At 34.4% G+C, this 19,061-nt stretch overlaps 1 protein-coding gene across 1 annotated transcript in view; it reads right to left on the minus strand.

The window, feature by feature from the left end:
• The window catches only part of LOC144838167 (uncharacterized), a 114,458-nt gene that overhangs the window by 9,599 nt on the left and 85,798 nt on the right, over window positions 1-19,061 (minus strand). The window contains exon 5 of the mRNA XM_078693527.1: window positions 491-555. Coding sequence (XP_078549653.1) covers window positions 491-555 — 65 coding nt within the window. The remainder of the gene's footprint in view (window positions 1-490; window positions 556-19,061) is intronic.

Below are 19,061 nucleotides of genomic sequence, written 5' to 3' on the forward strand. Positions count from 1 at the left end.
TAGAAGAAGTGAAATAAGCCGTGATGTATAAGTATCCTTTCGAACAGGAATAATAATAACATCATACAAAATAATAATATAACTAACGAATACGTATAATATAATAATGTTGTATGCTGTAAAGTAAGGTAAATGCGTTATATAATACAATTATATTATAATATAATGAATTTTATTAATAATATAATAGTAAATGTTCATAATATAATGCTAAAACCAAGTAATATAATACAAAACGTCTATAATTTGTTACATTTTTCACATAATATATTACAAATAGATATAATATAATGTATTTTGATACATTCATTTGTATAATATAATGCTAAAACCAAGTAATATAATGCAAAACTTATAATTCATTACAATACAATATATAATATAATAACAAATGATATAATAATATAATATTTCGAATACTTCAGACAGCTGAGGCTTGCCATAATTACTTTATTCATTTTATGTTGTTATTACACTATTATTGACATACGTTTATAGTTTTCTTTTCTCTTAATTTGTCAGTGATTATTTTTGTATACTGTTTTGAAGGATTACCTGTAGAAAAAAAAAGACAGTGTGTACATATTATTTCAGTACATATATTGATATGTGACTATACTTGGGACATTTTACAATTGTCAAACTTATTGATTTACCTCCGCCAAGGAGGTATATGTAGTTGATTGCGTGTGTTTGTTTGTTAGCTAGCAGGATTACTCAAAAAGTAATTACAAGATCTTTACCAAAATGAATATACAGATAGATATGTGGTTAAGGACCACTCCATTAAATTTTGGAGGCAACCCGGACCAGGGTCCCAATTCTGGACAACTTTTTAGTATTATTTTTAGACCTGGTGTTAAAGGAGACAATTTTCAAAACAAGCTAGCAGTTTTAAATTAACAAGTAAACTGAAATTGTATTTTCTCGAGAACTACTTGTCCAAAAAACTTTTTTTTTATATAAGAGGCAAAAGTTATAATTTTTCCTTTGAAATTTGTTAACACATAATTGGATTTAATGTATAGGTTTTTTTATATGAGTAGTTTTAAAAAAGCTAATTCTTTTCAAATTCACCCGCTTGTTTTTGGCAAAGCTGTTCTATTGTTAGTTAAGTGAAACTAGTTTAAAGGCTGGTTACATAATCATTACACCAAATTCGCATACACATGGTTGTAGTGAAATTGGCCTAATCACACACAGCATTATTAAGACACAAAAATAAAAAATGTATATTTTTTTCCATTGAAATCTTATGTAGGAGAATTTTACAGTAGGCGGAGGTATGCACTCTTGGAGTGCTATTCTAGTTAATTAATATAATTAAAATTACAGTACATCATCAAATACTGTAATATACTGTAGTTTGCGTGTTAAGAGATTATAGAGTAAAAATTGTATATCGTAATCTATGTGAAAATAGACTGTTGCATTTATTGAATTCCATTCCACGTCTCTACCTGTAATTCCATTTCATTGTGAGACTGTTTGTGTCTATGGTGATGAGATTATTGATACAACAACATTTATTCAATATTCAATATTTTACAAAGTTTATGGGTTAAGATACACAGAAGCCAAAGTGGCTTGTCTTTGTAGTCCTAAGCATAAACATAAAATATATTATACGGACGCATTACATTAACAAAAAATGACAGTTTGAGACAGAAAAAGAAAAAAAAAACAAAAAACACAAACACAACAAAGTGATATTAAGCTAAATGTTTACAACCCCAATTTTGCCGTAGCAATAGTAGCTAGCAATATGTTTCAAATATCATCTTTTTAATATTGTACTTTAGCATAGGGAGTGAGGTCATGTGATTTTGTTCTAGGGTAGACTGGAGTTTATTCCAGTATGTTGGTCCTTCAATAAAAATTGATCTTTTATTAATTTCTAGTCTACTGTGTGGAATATATATCTTATTTGCGTTTCTTAATGTCTTTAAGCGATCAGTTTTAGGGTTTAAATCAATCAAGTTGTTTATAGGGATGGGAAGTTCCTGGAGATGATATTTGAACATAAAGCATGCAATTTGTATTTTACTTATATCGTATATATTTAACATTTTTAAACTTTAATGATAATAAGGTTACATGATAATGGGAGGAGGAACAAAATGTATTCAGTTTACCACTATCAGCTTTAGCCTCTTGCCATGTTGTGCTTGCTGTCCTTATCACTGCTATCCCATCTGTAATGTTATGGGCTACCTCAAATCTGAAATAAGTATAATAATAATGCAACAATTCTGAGGATTGTTATTAAAATTACAAAGTTAAAATTAAATTCTACAATCTATAAACGATTTGATGGTGTTATGATTATTGTATTAACTGATTTATATATTTATAAACGTTTTATTCAACTATTGTTATAGGCCCTGTTTCTGCTGCCAAGAAAATACCATATTTTATACGGTATTTTTTGAATACCGTATTTATACCGTATTTTTTTGGCAGCAGAAACTGCGCTCATAAAAAAATACCATATTTTGTATACCGTATTTTCCCCACAAAATTTGTGGATAAAATACGGTATTTACAAATTTATAGCGTATTTTTTGTACCCTTTTCTGCTGCCAATAAAAAATACTGTATTTTTTTTGACCTGTGACATGAGGTCAACATCGTGTTTTTATTTTCTGTCGCTGTCAGCTGTTTTACACACGTGTATATATTCGGCGAAAATGTGGAGCGAAGACGTCACAGTATTTACTATATAAATCTGTGTGGGGAAGGAAGCTAAAATGTCCGGCCAACTAAAAGGTAATAAAGGGACAACCACATTTATAAAAGACATTTCTAAAAAAATAAAGTAGGAGTACGGAATAGACTTGTCTCCAAAGCAAGTAGACTCAAAGCTGAAGAGCCTGCGAAAGCAGTACAACATTGCAAAAGACAATAACTCGGGGAGGGAATGAATTACTTGTCCCCATTACGATGTTTTCTGTGCTCTCACAACATCTCTATCACTAGGGCTAGGCTGTTGAAAGTGAGGTATTTTTATATCGTATTTTGAGCAGTTGCAGCAGAAACAGGCCCTTAGAAAGTAATAGTTTATCAAAAATAAATCAATAAAAGTTGGCTGGTTTGTAATTCTTAGTTGACTCACAAATATTTTGTAATGTTCATTTCACTGTCCTACTACTACTACTTACTCTTTTCCAAGTAAGGCATTAATGAGGCATGTTTTACCCACTCCTTCCTGTCCAATCACCTTAAGCATTCCAAGATTGACTAGAACGGATCCATCTTTCAAGGCTTCATTGTATGATTTCTGAAAATCTATTTCACGTGCAGTAATATCAGATGGAATATCTGAAAATTGAATCAAGATTTTAATAGATTTTTACAACATCTGGAGTAAATAAAGTAAAAAAAAAAAAATCAACAATCAAGCAAGCATGCCACATAAATCTGCAAACTAGCTCCATTCCATTATTATAGTAATTTGGATGGAAACAATCAACTGTTTGTTTTATTTATGATAAATAAAATCTCTCCATTTGTTATCAGTTGCACACTTTTGGCCTTTTTACAGTACTAGGCTAGTCAATCTAGCATTTTGAGTGAAACAAATTGCAAACAGAGATTTTTTTTTTTTAAATGGTTACATATGATAAGGTGATTATTTTTTGAGCATCACACCTCTGACACTCATCCCGAAGGTATGCAAATTAGCTTAAATATGCAAATTAGGGTGAAATTACAGGGTTACCATATCTTCAAAACTACTAATCCTAGAGAGTTCGTTTTTGCACAGTCTGGTTCAGAATATATATATTTATATTTGCTCTAATGAGACATTTTACAAAAAAATGACCGGAAGTACCAGATTTTGACCCTTGACCCCATTTCTCAATATTTACATAAATATGTGATTAAAATGTCTGTAGAGACTTTTTTTTGGACTCAATGACTTGGATATTGTTTTTCAATACCCACCATAGAACTGTATTATAATTCCCAAAATCACACCTTTGTCACGCACCTCGAAAGTATGCAAATTAGTAGTACAAGTAATATTAAATATGCAAATTAGGGAGTGAAATTACAGCGTTGCCATATCTCGAAAACCGCTAATGCTAGAGTGTTGATTTTTTCACTAAAATATTTAAAATATGTATATTTATATTTACTCCAATGAAACATTTTACAAAAAATTGACCGGAAGTATGACATTTGACCCTCGACCCCATTTCTCAATATTGCATATATAATGAAACTAAAATGTCTGTAGAGACTTTGTTTTGCCCTCAAATGACTCAGATATAGGTTTATAATAGCCAACATAGAACTGTTTAGTAAATCTCAAAATCACACCTGTATCACTCACCTCCAAAGTATGCAAATTATTAGTACAAGTTACATAAAATATGCAAATTAGGGGGTGAAATTACAGGTTCCTATATATCGAAAACTACTAAGGCTAGAGAGTTGATATTTTCAATAACTTGTTCAAAATGTACATATTTATATTCGCTCTAATAAAACATTTTACGAAAAAATGACCGGAAATACAACAATTGACCCTTGACCCTATTTATCAATGTTTGTATACATAATGCGACTAAAATGTCTGTAGATAATTTTTTTTGACTCAAATGACTCGGATACAGTTTTCCTATCGTCAGCATAGGATCGCTTTGTAATTCCCAAAATCACAATTTTGTCACACACCTTGAAAGTATGCAAATTATTAGTACAAGTTACATGAAATATGCAAATTAGGGGTGAAATTACAGTCTTCCCATATCTCGAAAACCATTAATGCTAGAGAGTTGATTTGAATTCAGAGTAGTTGATTCAGAATGTACATATTTATATTCGCTCTAATGAAACATTTTACGCAAAAATTGTCGGAATTATGACATTTGACCCTCAAATCTATTTCTCAATATTTTCATATAATGCAACTAAAATGTCTGTACAGACTTTGTTTTGGCCTCAAATGACGCAGATACAGGTTTTCTATAGCCAGCATAGAACTGTTTAGTAATTCTCAAAATCACACCTCTGTTACTTCGCTTGAAAGTATGCAAATTAATAGTACAAGAGAGTTGCCATATCTCTATCGGTCATTAGCGTTTTCGACATACATAAGGCAATTCACTGTAATTTGCGTATTTCATATAGCTTGTACTACTAATTTGCATACTTTCGGGGTGCTTGACTTATACTGGCTATATAAAACCTGTATCCGAGTCATTTAAGGCCAAAACAAAGTCTGTACATACATTTTAGTTGCATTATATGCAAATATTGAGAAATAATAATAATAATTATAATATTAATATCATGGATGGTTCTAGGACACCTACCCCCTAGACAGTTACCCCCCGGATGTTTACCACCCGGACAACTACCCCCTTAGGACAACTACCCCCCGGACAACTACTCCCCGGACAACTACCCCCTTAGGACAACTACCCCCTTAGGATAACAACCCCGCAGACAACTACCCCCGGACAATTCCCCCCTTAGGACAACTACCCCCTTAGGGGGTAATTGTCCGGGGGGTAGTTGTCCAGGGGGTAGTTGTCCAGGGGGTAGTTGTCCTAAGGGGGTTGTTGTCCGGGGGTATTTGTCCGGGGGGTATTTGTCCTAAAGGGGTAGTTGTCCTAAGGGGGTAGTTGTCTAGGTGGTGGTTGTCCGGGGGGTAGTTTTCCGGGGGGTAAATGTCCAGGGGGTGAATATCCGGATACGTCCTGGATTTATATAGCGCCTAATGTTGTGAAACCTCTAAGCGCTGTACATAAACTAATACGAAAAAAGGGAATTCCAACCATGCCAAAAAAAACCCAAACCGAAGTATAGAGATACGCCTTTGTCGCTGAGATATGGGAAGACTGTAATTTATTTATTTATTTATTCACCCCCTTATTTGCATATTTCATGTAATTTGTACTACTAATTAGCATAATTTTGAGGTGCATGACGAAGGCGTGATTTTGGGAATTACAAAGCGGTCCTATGCTGACTATAGGAAACATGTATCAGAGTTATTTGAGTCCAAAACAAAGTCTCTACAGACATTTTAGTCGCATTATGTATGCAAACATTGATAAATGGGGTCGAGGGTCAATTGTTGTATTTCCGGTCATTTTTTCGTAAAATGTTTTATTAGAGCGAATATAAATATGTACATTTTGAACAAGTTATTGAAAAAATCAACTCTCTAGCCTTAGTAGTTTTCGATATATAGGAACCTGTAATTTCACCCCCTAATTTGCATATTTTATGTAACTTGTACTAATAATTTGCATACTTTGGAGGTGAGTGATACAGGTGTGATTTTGAGATTTACTAAACAGTTCTATGTTGGCTATTATAAACCTGTATCTGAGTCATTTGAGGGCAAAACAAAGTCTCTACAGACATTTTAGTTTCATTATATATGCAATATTGAGAAATGGGGTCGAGGGTCAAATGTCATACTTCCGGTCAATTTTTTGTAAAATGTTTCATTGGAGCAAATAGAAATATGTACATTCTGAATACGGCTGTGAAAAAATCAACTCTTTAGCATTAGTGGTTTTCGAGATATAGGACAACTGTAATTTTTTTCCCTTATTTGCATATTTTATTTAAATTGTACTACTAATTTGCATACTTTTGAGGTGTGTGACAAAGGTGTAATTTTGGGAATTACAATGTGGTCCTATGCTGGCTATTAGGAACCTATGTCTGGGTCATTTGAGGGCAAAATAAAGTCTCTACAGACATTTTAGTCACATTGTATATGCAAACATTGAGAAATGGGGTCGAAGGTCAAATGTTGTACTTCCGGTCATTTTATCGTAAAATGTTGCATTAGAGTAAATATAAATATATACATTTTGAATAAATCAGTGAAAAAATCAACTCTCTCGGACTAGTAGTTTTTGAGATATGGTTACCCTGTAATTTCACCCTAATTTGCATATTTAAGCTAATTTGCATACCTTCGGGATGAGTGACAGAGGTGTGATGCTCAAATTTTCATCTCCTCATCATATATGACCATTTAAAAAAAAAAAATCTCTGTTTGCAATTTGTTTCACTTTGAGCTGTTTTTTTTGCTAGATTGACTAGCCTATACCGCTCATATTTTTTTTTTAAATAACATTAGCGTCTAATTCTCTCTTTACTGAAATCCCATTTTAATCACAATTATGTTAAATTATATGTTCCTCACTTGTCTGTTTCTGAAATTGTGTTTGAAATTGCTCATCAACAGTACTTGGTAAATCTAAAAAAATACCCAAAACAAAAATATTACATATTATATATTTTCATAAATGTTCAATGGTATAAGGTTATATAAAGGCTCTGTGTGATACAAAGCTTTACAAACGCTTGTGGGTGACTGTGTACAAGCAATTGGCTGTACATTATAAAAATGGTAAACCTCATTCAGTCTGGATATACTATAATAATAATAATGTATATTTTGTAAAAAAAATTGTGGAACTAAAACTCATCCAAACATATAGACGTTATGCAACGTTTTTTGACAGTGACCCTGAATCTAAATCGTTGAAATTCTAGCAACATGGTTGATTAGGATGGTTTCACAGGGTAAAGTGAAAATAAAGTAATAATAAAGTAATCCTGAAGTGATTAACTGGTATGATTCAGAATTTGGCAGTAGGAAATGCGATTAAAAACATCTATCATAAGTTTTCAATATGCTTTGAACTTTTTAAATGTTTTTGTTTATATTCTGTTTTATGACCAGTAACCAATTTTTTTTTTTTTACCTGTTTGTCAAAACACAGTAAAGATAACTTTAACTTGAGCCCCACCATGGTTTAGGCTGATGTACAACAATTTTGCCAATATAGACCTGGAATTGCACCTTTAAAGGCTTACAATAAGGGCACTTTTCTGATCCTACTAAAACATGCTAATTAGTTAGTTCCCCATTATGTGTGTATGCTAAACGCATCAACACAGGGCAGAAACTGCAGATGTGAAATCTAATCACTTTTGTAAAATAATAATAATAAAAAAATTTAAATAACCCATCAGCCTAGAATGTACAATGTGTCATAATTGCTCTAAATGTATTTATTGATTAAAATGCAATTAACACTCTGCATGCTTGTATAATATAAATATTTTGTAAAATATACACTTTATACATTGGTAGAGCTTAGTTATACTTTGTGGGACTTGGAAGGGCTTGGTGTTTAGAACCCCACCCAATGTACTGAATATACAGTACAATTAGTTATAAGCAGTACAGCCAAGGACTATTTTTTTTTTCTATTGAAACAGTGGTTCAGCTGGTGCTAAATTTGAAAACAAAATAAATATTTGGTAAGCCTAGCCATGGAGGGTTCCTCCATGGCCTAGCCTAGTATTTAATATAGGGGCATTTCTCTAATTCCAATTCTTGGCAAAATATTTTTAAACATCCTTAACACTAGAATAACTAACCATACTGAAAACAATAACATTATTTATCAAGAACAATCAGGTTTTCGCACATTAGATAATATTTTAATTCAATTTAGTATTTAGTATTCAAACTCATTTGACTGTTCAATTGGAATATTTTTTATGTTTTTTTTAAAAAACTAAATTAACATCATGTAAAATTTTAAAACAAATGAAAGATGTGAATAGTTACATTACAATTACCTTCGAATTCTGTAACAACATTATACTCCAACAGTATTTTTCTTGCTTTTCCTCCAAGACGATCTGCAAATATTTGTATTTTGCCTGGATCATCTGCTAATTCTTCCTCTTTCTCCAGATGGAGAACTGCATCCCAAACATTGGAGAAGCTATATTTTGTCAAATCATAGTAAGCAGTAACATTATGTAATGCATCTGAGTCAAGTTGATTCAAGGTCTTAAACAGTTCCTTTCTGTAAGGCGACAACTTGAATTTGTTACCAGTATGTTTATTCTCAACCTTGTTGTTTGTCATATACTTTGATACAAGATTTTTGGCCTGTTGGATTTCAGATGTTTTTGTAATCTCTAACAGCAAGTTAACATTAGTTGGTGAGATTAAACCTTTGTCTTCAAGGTGATTGAGTAAGTCATGTCCATTGAAATTTATATTTGTAATTTCACTGGCATCCAACTCATCAAATAGTAGGAACCTTAGCCAACGGTATCTTTCACCGACAAAGCATTTACCAAGATTAGCTTTTAGAATTCGGAAATTGTTGTAAGTTTTAGAAACTGCAAATAAAATTACTGGCCATTATTTTGACAATGATTATTATTTTCACTGTTTCCAATCAAAATGAGTTTGATTTAAAATATATATTGTGCAAAACTATGACAGCACTGACAATGATAAAAAAAAATCTTCTATCAACTAAAACTCGAAATAAAGGCCCATTTACACTAAGACGATAAACAATCGACGATAATTAGGTAAATGTACATTTTTTATACATAAAACAAAGAAAATCTAAAAAGTTTTAATACTAGAACTATAGGATAACCATATATGCTGCCTTTGATGAAAATAAAATTTTCACACATGCAATCAAATGACATCATGGTCAGTAAGAGCAATAATATCGTGACAATATAACGATGTTATTGTTTTTATTGACCATGACGATTCCAGTCTATGAGTAGAATAGTAGGGAATAGTAGGTCACATATTCAAGACATTTCCGGTGAAAATGATGCATTGTATCTGTATTAAAAAAGCATAAATTTATTATATATATTTTCTAAATGTAAGTAGTACTAGTATTATTACCTTGCCTAATACCTCTGTTCCATGCACCTGTACCAGAAGACACACCTGCACCAGAAGACACACCTGCACCAGAAGACACACCTGTACTGGAAGACACACCTGTACCAGCATGGGATGAAACAAATTAGCTATAAAGTACAGTAAATATATTTGCTATCAAGTATCATGATTTAAAAGTCCTTTTCTCATTGGCGTGCTGGCAAAGTGTAGTTATAAATGCCTGCAACTTTGCCGGAACTTATTATAAAACTTTTCACATTGGCCAGAATATAACCTTTATTAATTAAATTCTAAATATTGTAGTCTGTTTATGTTTGTTCACTACATATAATATGGCCTTGTCACGTTGAAACACTGGTTTTCTTGTCTGATCACCAAAGTTAAGCAATGTTGGACCTGGTTGGAGCTTGAATAGGAGACCATTTAGCAATATCAGTTCTGTATATATGAAGCTGGGGTTCCATCAGGCATTGAAATCAACACAGGGGCTGACCCTTATGGCAGCCGCTGCATCTAGTATCTGCCTCAGATGTATTGGCTCATGTCTTTCCTCTGGTCAAGGTGAAAACGGAGTTAATCTACCATCATTAATATAACATACCTAGATTTGGTCTTGATGTCTCAACATCGTCTATAACAACTGAAAAATATAATCATTATTTCAATAAAAAAAGAAACCAGATCTATATATATATATATATGTATAGAAAAACTCAACCAGTGATATTATCCTGGAAATTAAGTAATACAAAAAAAATTTAAATGAGAAAATCTGTGAGAATGAAAAAAAAAAACCCCACCCAACTGATATTCAAAATAAGAATGTTTCGCTTGATATGGGAAGAATTAAAGTGTTTTAGTAACTAGCAATGTAACTAAAGTGTATTGTAGTGCTAGATAAAACAAACAAGCCAACACCTACAGTACATTGTTTCCACCCCATACTCTAACAATGGTACAGTCAATAATGGCTAGTTATTGTCATGGATGGTTAATGTCTGATTACCATTTTTTTAATACTAAATTTATTTATTACAATCATCATTCTAAATTTAGACTTGTATTTGCATTTTAAAAACTTACAATTCACTTCCACTGATTCAATATCATTTGACTCTAATCGTGACAGTGATACTGTTGCCTTTAAGATTTTTACTGATGAATTACGTCTTTTTAAAAGAAATTTCTTGCATGGTTCTGTACGCCATATGTCTTTAGCCTTGATAGTCTAGGAAAACAATGAAGACATACTCAGATAAAAAGTTACAGCTCTAAGGCACTGTAGTAAAATTGATTGCTGTGATGATTAAATATTATACAATTATTTAATTTTTTTGTATACTGGTAATGCTTTCATTCATGTTTTTCTTCCAATGAGAAATGTAAAAATGGCTATCAATCAATCAGGCATCCTTCAGTCAAAATTGACTATGGACACAACATTGGAGAGAATTTCATCAGTAATCCAGTGAGTCTGTGTGAGTTCCAGTAGCTGATCTAGATTTTCTTTTCAGATACCTCTCTTCATTTTCCATACGATATCCTTCTTTGCTGTGTACAAGTCCTGCCTTAATACAGTCTTTCCATGCTTTTCGGTCATCAGCCTTTTTTTCCCAGGTGTTAACATTGATGTCCATTGCCTTCAAGTCTCTTTTACATGCATCTTTGAAACGCAAAAGTGGACGTCCTTTGGATCTTTTACAATTCGCTAGCTCACCGTACAACATAACCTTTGGCATTCTTGTATCATCCATTCTTCTGACATGACCAAGCCATCGTAGTCTTCGCTGTCGAATTAATGTAAACATGGAAGGAATGCCACATCTATCAAGGATACTGTTGTTTGTTACCCTGTCCTGCCATCTGATATTTAAGATAGTCCGTAGACAGCGGAGGTGAAATACATTTAGTTTCTTTTCTTGTCTAGCATAGATTGTCCACGATTCAGCTCCATACAAGAGGACACTAATTAACATGCCATATACACTTTGATCTCACAGCTAATATTTTTGTTTTCCCAAACATGTACAGACAACTGACTGAGAGTATAATAGAAGAGAAGCTCTTCCGAATTGAATGTTTAGTTCACAATCAAGAGAGTTGTTATAAGTTATAACTGAAACAAGGTAAGAAAATTTACTAACATTTTCAAGTAAAAAATTGTTGACAGTAAAATTGTTTTGACCAGTTGTTTTAAATGGTAACATTTTTGTTTTCTTTACACTTGTGGTGAGACCAAAGTGTTCACAGGCACATGAAAATTTATCAAGTAGAAGTTGTAGACCATTAGGAGAATGGCTGCAGAAACAGGCATCATCTGCATAAAGAAAATCACGAAGAAGAACCTTAAATATTTTTGTCTTAGCTTTAAGTCTGGCCGGGTTGTACAGCTTGCCAGTAGATCTACAATGCAATAAAACTCCTTCCATAAGATTAGGTTCTAAATTTTTTTTGTGGACGACTGCAAAGTAAATCCCAAAAAGAAGAAGGGCAAGAACATCTCCTTGTTTTGTCCCATTCTCGACATCAAATGGGTCAGACACTGCTCCATTGTACTTGACAGTAGCTTGCATTCCTTGATGGAAGGATCGGATAATATTTAACAGAGTAGGTGGACATCCAATTTTTCTTAGGATTTCAAATAGACAGTTTCTATTAATAAGGTCAAAAGCCTATTAGTGAGATCGATAAATGCCAGGTAGAGTTGCTGTTTTTGCTCAACACATTTTTCCTGCAGTTGTCTAATAGAGAAAATCATATCAATGGTAGATCTTCCAGAGCGAAAACCACACTGAAACTCTGGATAAACCCTTTCCGCTAAAGGCAGCAGACGTTGTAGAACTACTTTTCCAAATACTTTTCCACAGATATTGAGCAGAGAAATGCCGCGATAATTATCACAGCAACCACTACCACCTTTATTCTTGTACAGAGTGACAATGGATGCATTCTTGAAATCCTGTGGAACTTTACCAAGAGACCAACAGAGACTAATAAGCTCATGCAGATGATGTATTAGAGTCAGGCCACCTGCTTTAACATTTTCAGTTGGTATACCATCATCCCCAGGAGCCTTGCCTGAAAACATTTGCTTTACTGCTGATCGTACTTTATCCATAGTTGGGTAGGCATCAAGTTCCAACTTAGTTGGTAAATTTTGAACATTTCTCAGTTCCTCCTGGGATACAGGAATCTAATTAGTTTGGTAAACTTCTGAGCCCGGGGGTGGGGGGGGGGGTCACTCTTAAATATTTCCATACGGGGAGGTGCCGCATTTACGGGTATATTTTCGAGGGCCTGGTAGCACAAGTGTGGGAAATTATGGAGAGTTGGTAGCACAAGTGTGGGAAATGACAGGGTGAAATTAGTAGTTTAAGTCTTTGGCCCGCCCACCCGTGTCAAAATGTCACGATTTATCGCCAAATTTTGCAGAGATTTTAGCATACTGGATGCTATAAGCCCGGTTTTATAAGCCCATCGCGGGGCCCATCGCTAAATACCTTTGAATAGAGTTTTTCGCATCAGCAGAACACGAAACATAGGCGGCCAGCCAAGGACAAAATCATTCAACTGTGACCACTCTTCATTCGATCATATTCGGTCGATCATGCTGCACACCGCGGACATGCGATAAACTTGTCAAAATTTGTATGTACAGAACGGTGGTCTCTTTGGCCAGCCATGCGCAGATCATGCCGGAAACCAGTACAAATATTGCACCCTCTCTGGCGTGGCCTTGTTTCTGCAGTCTTTTTAGAGCACACTCAATTTTGGTAATCAGTAAATGGTAGTTCAAGTCCGTAGTATTTTTCAGTAAAACAGGTAGCGCAAGTGCCTCATATTTTGAAGTGGCTGCGGCACCCACCTATTTGATTTATATACAAGTGACCCCCCCGGGCTTCTGAGTAATGTTCTACCCATCGGTCCATCTGTTTCTTTTGATCGATTATCACATTACCATTTCGGTCTTTAATTTGTGCTGTTTTCTTTTGCACTGGCCCAATGGCTTTTCGGATTCCTTCATACATTCCCTTCAAATGCCCTGTATCAGCATCTTGTTGTATCTGAGCACTAAGTTCCTCCCAGTACTTGTTAGTGCACTGGCGCACAGCTCGTTGAACATCAGCCCTTGCTAAACGTAGAGAAGCAAGATTATGCCGTGTAGCGTGAGTCTTGTAAGCTAACAGAGCTGTTCGTTTCTTCTCAATGACGGGCGGTAACTTTTCAGACTTTTCTTCAAACCAGTCTTGGTTAATTTTTATTTTCTTACCAAACACTTGTATAGCAGAGTCATAAATTGCAGTTTTCATTTTCCCCCAGTATTCTTCAATATTTTTGCAATCATCTTGCATAGCAAGTTTTTTTGTTAATTGATGTTCAAACTTTGCACATTTATCAGTGTCACATGTTTCCTTGACATTGATCTTCCGAAGAGGGTGATGTTTGGTTTTTGGTCTTTGCTTTTGCACAATTTTTAGTCAACTGCAGTCGTCTGTTTCACAAACTGCACTATGAAACGTGCGAGTATTTTTAACATCATTTAAGGAAGAACGGCGTGTGATTATCAAGTTAAGCTGATGCCAGTGTTTAGACCTAGGGTGTCTCCATGAAACTTTGTGAGAAGTTTTTGATTTGAAAAATGTGTTAGTTACGCAAAGTTTGTAGTATGAGCATAATTCAAGAAGCCTCTGTCCATTTTCATTTAGCTTTCCAACACCAAAATTCCCTAAGCATGCTGGCTATGCTCTCCTGTTGTCACCAACTCGAGCATTAAAATCACCAAGCAAAATTAAAGGTGTTTTCTCAGGAATGCCTTTAAAGGGGCGTTCCGGTTTTAAAATGAATAGTAAAAAATATAAAATATATTTGTTTGTCTCTTGAACGGTAAAAGTTTCAATTTATATAAGCGCCCAGTGAAGCAGAACGAAGGCTGTGAAATGAGGCCAGATTACAAGTGCAGCTACGGCAAAATCACACTGTGGTTACAGAATAGGAAATTTGTGAAATGGTCAATCTTCCGACGACTCGTTATCATTAACCATATCAATTACTTTTGTAAAATTATACTTATCTGATGTAATTTTAGTCGGTCTTCCCATTTATAAAGTCAATTTTCTATGAAAATTCATCACAAATGTGTAAAATAATTTGGAGATTCAGTTTACGATTGCCGATTTTCGCACTGACTTAGGGAAAAGCCTTCAAAATCAATGAAGCGTAACGTATACTGTACATTCCTGCTGAGGAGCAAGACGACGATACACGTGGTCTTTGCCCATGCCTGGCATCGTCACGTGATAAACAGATGCAGTATACAATACCAAACTAGTCGGGTCGAGTATACCCCGTCTATTATCACAACATGAATGATGTACAGTATTTGATTGAAGGTCGACTCGACCTACCGGAATGGTATAGATAATATTATATAGCTCGAATGAGAGAGTTGGAATATTTGTAAACATAAGTATTGCCATAGAGATATTATAGCGATTGGTGTGTACTGCATGACCATTGGTGTGTACTGCATGACCATTGGTGTGTACTGCATGACAATTGGTGTGTACTGCATGACGATTGGTGTGTACTGCATGATGTTTGGTGTGTACTGCATGACGATTGGTGTGTACTGCATGATGTTTGGTGTGTACTGCATGACGATTGGTGTGTACTGCATGACCATTGGTGTGTACTGCATGACGATTGGTGTGTACTGCATGATGATTGGTGTGTACTGCATGACGATTGGTGTGTACTGCATGATAAATGTGAACTGAAGGCAGAGGAAGCGTTCCATAACGTACAACGTACATGACGTCGCGAGTTTGGAATCCACTGATGACGTGATTTTATGAATATCTCATGAATATTAATGAGCTTCCCATAAGCTGCTGAAAACCAGACTTTCCATGAATTTACCCTAAAATGTATATGAAATTTAATTTTTTTAATTTCTCGTTATTACTTCTTCATTCTGACATGTCTATATTGTTATAATATTTTTTATTTAATAAATAAACGATATTTAAAAGCAATTTTAAACCCAGAATCCCCCTTTAATAAAAGAATGCAGATATTGATAAAACTGATCTTTAACCTCGTCGGAACTCGTAAGTGTTGGTGCATACAAACTCAAGATGACAGGTGACTCAATAGAGTTTGAAAGCCTAATTGCAAGCAACCTCTCATTACTGCCTTCTAATACTACAACATCTCTGAACAAGTTATTCTTGATGGCAAAACCAACTCCATGCTGCCTCACACAGCCAGTATTATTCCCTTTCCATATAAAAGTATAGTTACTTTCCTGCAGTGAACCAAATTCTAGCAAGCGTGTTTCTTGAAGAGCAAAAATATCGAGGTCAAGACGTAAGAGCTCAGAGTCGATGACTGCTGTTTTACGTGCATCATCTATTTTCTGCAGATCATTATTTAATCCAGTTCTAAGAGTACGAATATTCCATGTACCAAGTTTTAAATGAAGCTTTGTTTTATAATTATTTCTATTTCTAATTTTCCGTTTTGTCTTGGGTACATTCAATCTAACTGCCTGTCAGGCTAATTAAAACCATAAGTCCCACGCACCCAGTGAGACAAGCAGTCGGTGGCGGAATAGCACCTAACTGACTGGGGCTGCCCAGCTTAAGGCAGGCGGTAGCTGTTCAATGGAATTAAATAATCCCTCCCACTGTCGAGATCGACCCCTGGCGTCAAGTCCTACGCCAATCGGACAACAGACTTATAACCGGTAACTGACGATCCCTGTGTTGATCCTTTGTACAAACAAAGTTGGAGTGGCCTCTTCAAGTACGCCAGGGCATAATATATGGAATCCTGAGCTGCTCAATTATCAGGAATCCCCTCTCGGCATTACTAGTAGTGTCCAGTGGAATAGAAACCAATACGACTGGTACTAGATCTGCTGCAGAAGTTGCCAGAAAAGTAGAACAAAGTTCACTAAACTGCCTTACGGGACTTCAGCTCCGAGTGAGAAAACTAAACCCTCCAAGACACTACCTGGATATTTCTATGGTTTAAGGGCTGCTCTTTATGAGAGAGCTAACTAACTCATACTACTATAGGCCTGAAGAGCCTGCTAGGGACAATTGTCCCTGCCAGTATAGCTTTCAGACTTGATGACAACTAGACCTATGGTAATATTGTAGCTGATACAGGTTGTATCGTAATACAGCTTGACCGATAGCAGTCCAGATGGTTTGACTGACCTGACACCAAAAAAATGGCTATACTGCAAATAAAAGTGTGCATCCTCTAAGCGACTAATGAAAAGACAGAATTTTTAGTCTAAGCTCTGTCTACACTATCAAACTTTATGTGAAAAAGAAATGTGATGTGCCCATATATGGACACAATGACATCATATCACTACCATATTTGGGCATATCACACTTTTTTTGATAGTGTAAACATCTTAACTCAGTATATGATCCAGTATGCTCAATTGGATAGCAATAGAGATTTTGTTATTTATTGATCAAGTTTATGAATTCTCATGTTATGTGGTATTCCTGCAAAAACATGTTTAATGCATATTCTTTACTATGCCATCCTACTAAAAATATTGTGATAATACATATATAACATACATACTGTATATAAAACAATTATTCTTACTTGTTCTTCCTTTTGAACTTTCCATTCTTGTTTTGATGCTGTTACAGTAATTTTCATGTCCTTATACATAGATGGTATACCTACAGGTGCTATTAAAGGCTGCTCACCGATTTTTATGTGCTCTTCTTTTACCTTCTGAAATACATAAATATTTAATGTTATTTGTGACTGTGTACATATTTATTTCTTAAATATCTGAGGGAAGAGTACAGGGCATTCATCATGTTCACTTCTCAATACCTAATTTTTAAAATAATAGCAAAAAAAACTGTAAATAGTTTAGGGAAATTTTTGAATTTTCCGCCATAAATTTTAATTAATGTTATATATTAGCTCAACTTTGCTTCTATCATCTGAAACACATATTTATATTTAATATACTATTTGTGTACACATTTCTTTATTTTATAAGGGAAGAGTAACTTATACAATGCAATCATAACCCATGTTTCTTTCTTTTGTAAATGATCAGGAATCAATTCAATTTAATCATCAATTTAAAGACAATAACTAGATTTGAACTCGTCACTACGGACGAGTTAGGTTATCCGCAGCGCAAAGGCCACGTCATACGTTAGAATATTGCAAACAGAAAAACGATTATGCCATTAAAACAATTTCAGTGTGCTCTCTATTTTGTGTCACGTCTAAGTATATACAGTATACACTATATACTGTATACATACTACATACAGTGCCGTATAGGTAAAAATAAGTGATCAAAGTTATTTACGCTTTTGAACATGATGACGTCATCACAATTTTAAAAATGGTGAATCATGCGAATGGTAATTGATTGACCTAGACAATATAAAAAAAAATGGGGAAATGGAATACGGATAAGTGGAGATGCGCTCTATTAAATGTGATAAGCTATGACGAAAGATACAAAAATCATATATTTTATATTCAAGTGGCCATACGATGACGTCACAATGTCCGGTTAGCCATATTGATTCATGATTTGATATCTACAACTCATCAACTTCCAGAATCTGTAATTTTAAAAAATGTCACCACGTAGTTTGAAATCTATGACATTTTAAAAAAAGGCATAATTTGACAAATTTTTGAACTTTTTCATCAAAAACGCGCGCAAATTGTTCAATTTAACGTGCTCGTATGACGTGATTTTAAGTCAAAATTGTTTGAAAGTTGGTAAAATTACTAGAAAAGGTTGAAAAAACAAAAATCAAGCAAAAAAAAATGATGTTGCGCTACGTGCGCACGCGCGCGTAAAAAATTGCGCACGCGTCTGAATTTTTGAAATGCTCAAAATGACATGAAACGCGTAGAAAGTTGATTAGAAATTGATTTTTCGCATTTTGAAATTTTAAACGCGCGTGCGCGCGTAACTTTCTGTGAAACATGCCATTTTTAATCCATAGAAAGTTTGCGCATGGTATGACTTAAATTTTCACAAAGTTTCAATACAAAATGACTTTTGGTTTTTAATCTATGATCAATCATTGAAATTCATAAAATCGCGCGTAACTTGCGCTGCGCGACTCGAAATTCATAAAACAAAGTTTCTTGCACATTTACAGCTACAGGTCAATCTTATGACAAAGTTATACAATCTAATGTTGGCCAGAATTAGAGATATGCGTGCAACAAAATTCGTGGAAAGAAAGAAGAATATAGAAAAACTAGATTTGAACTCGTCACTTTGACGAGTTCGGGTTATCCGCGCAAACGCAACATG

The sequence above is a fragment of the Antedon bifida genome, chromosome 3 (genome assembly GCF_963402885.1).
Source record: "Antedon bifida chromosome 3, ecAntBifi1.1, whole genome shotgun sequence".
NCBI classification, from domain to species: Eukaryota; Metazoa; Echinodermata; class Crinoidea; order Comatulida; family Antedonidae; genus Antedon; species Antedon bifida.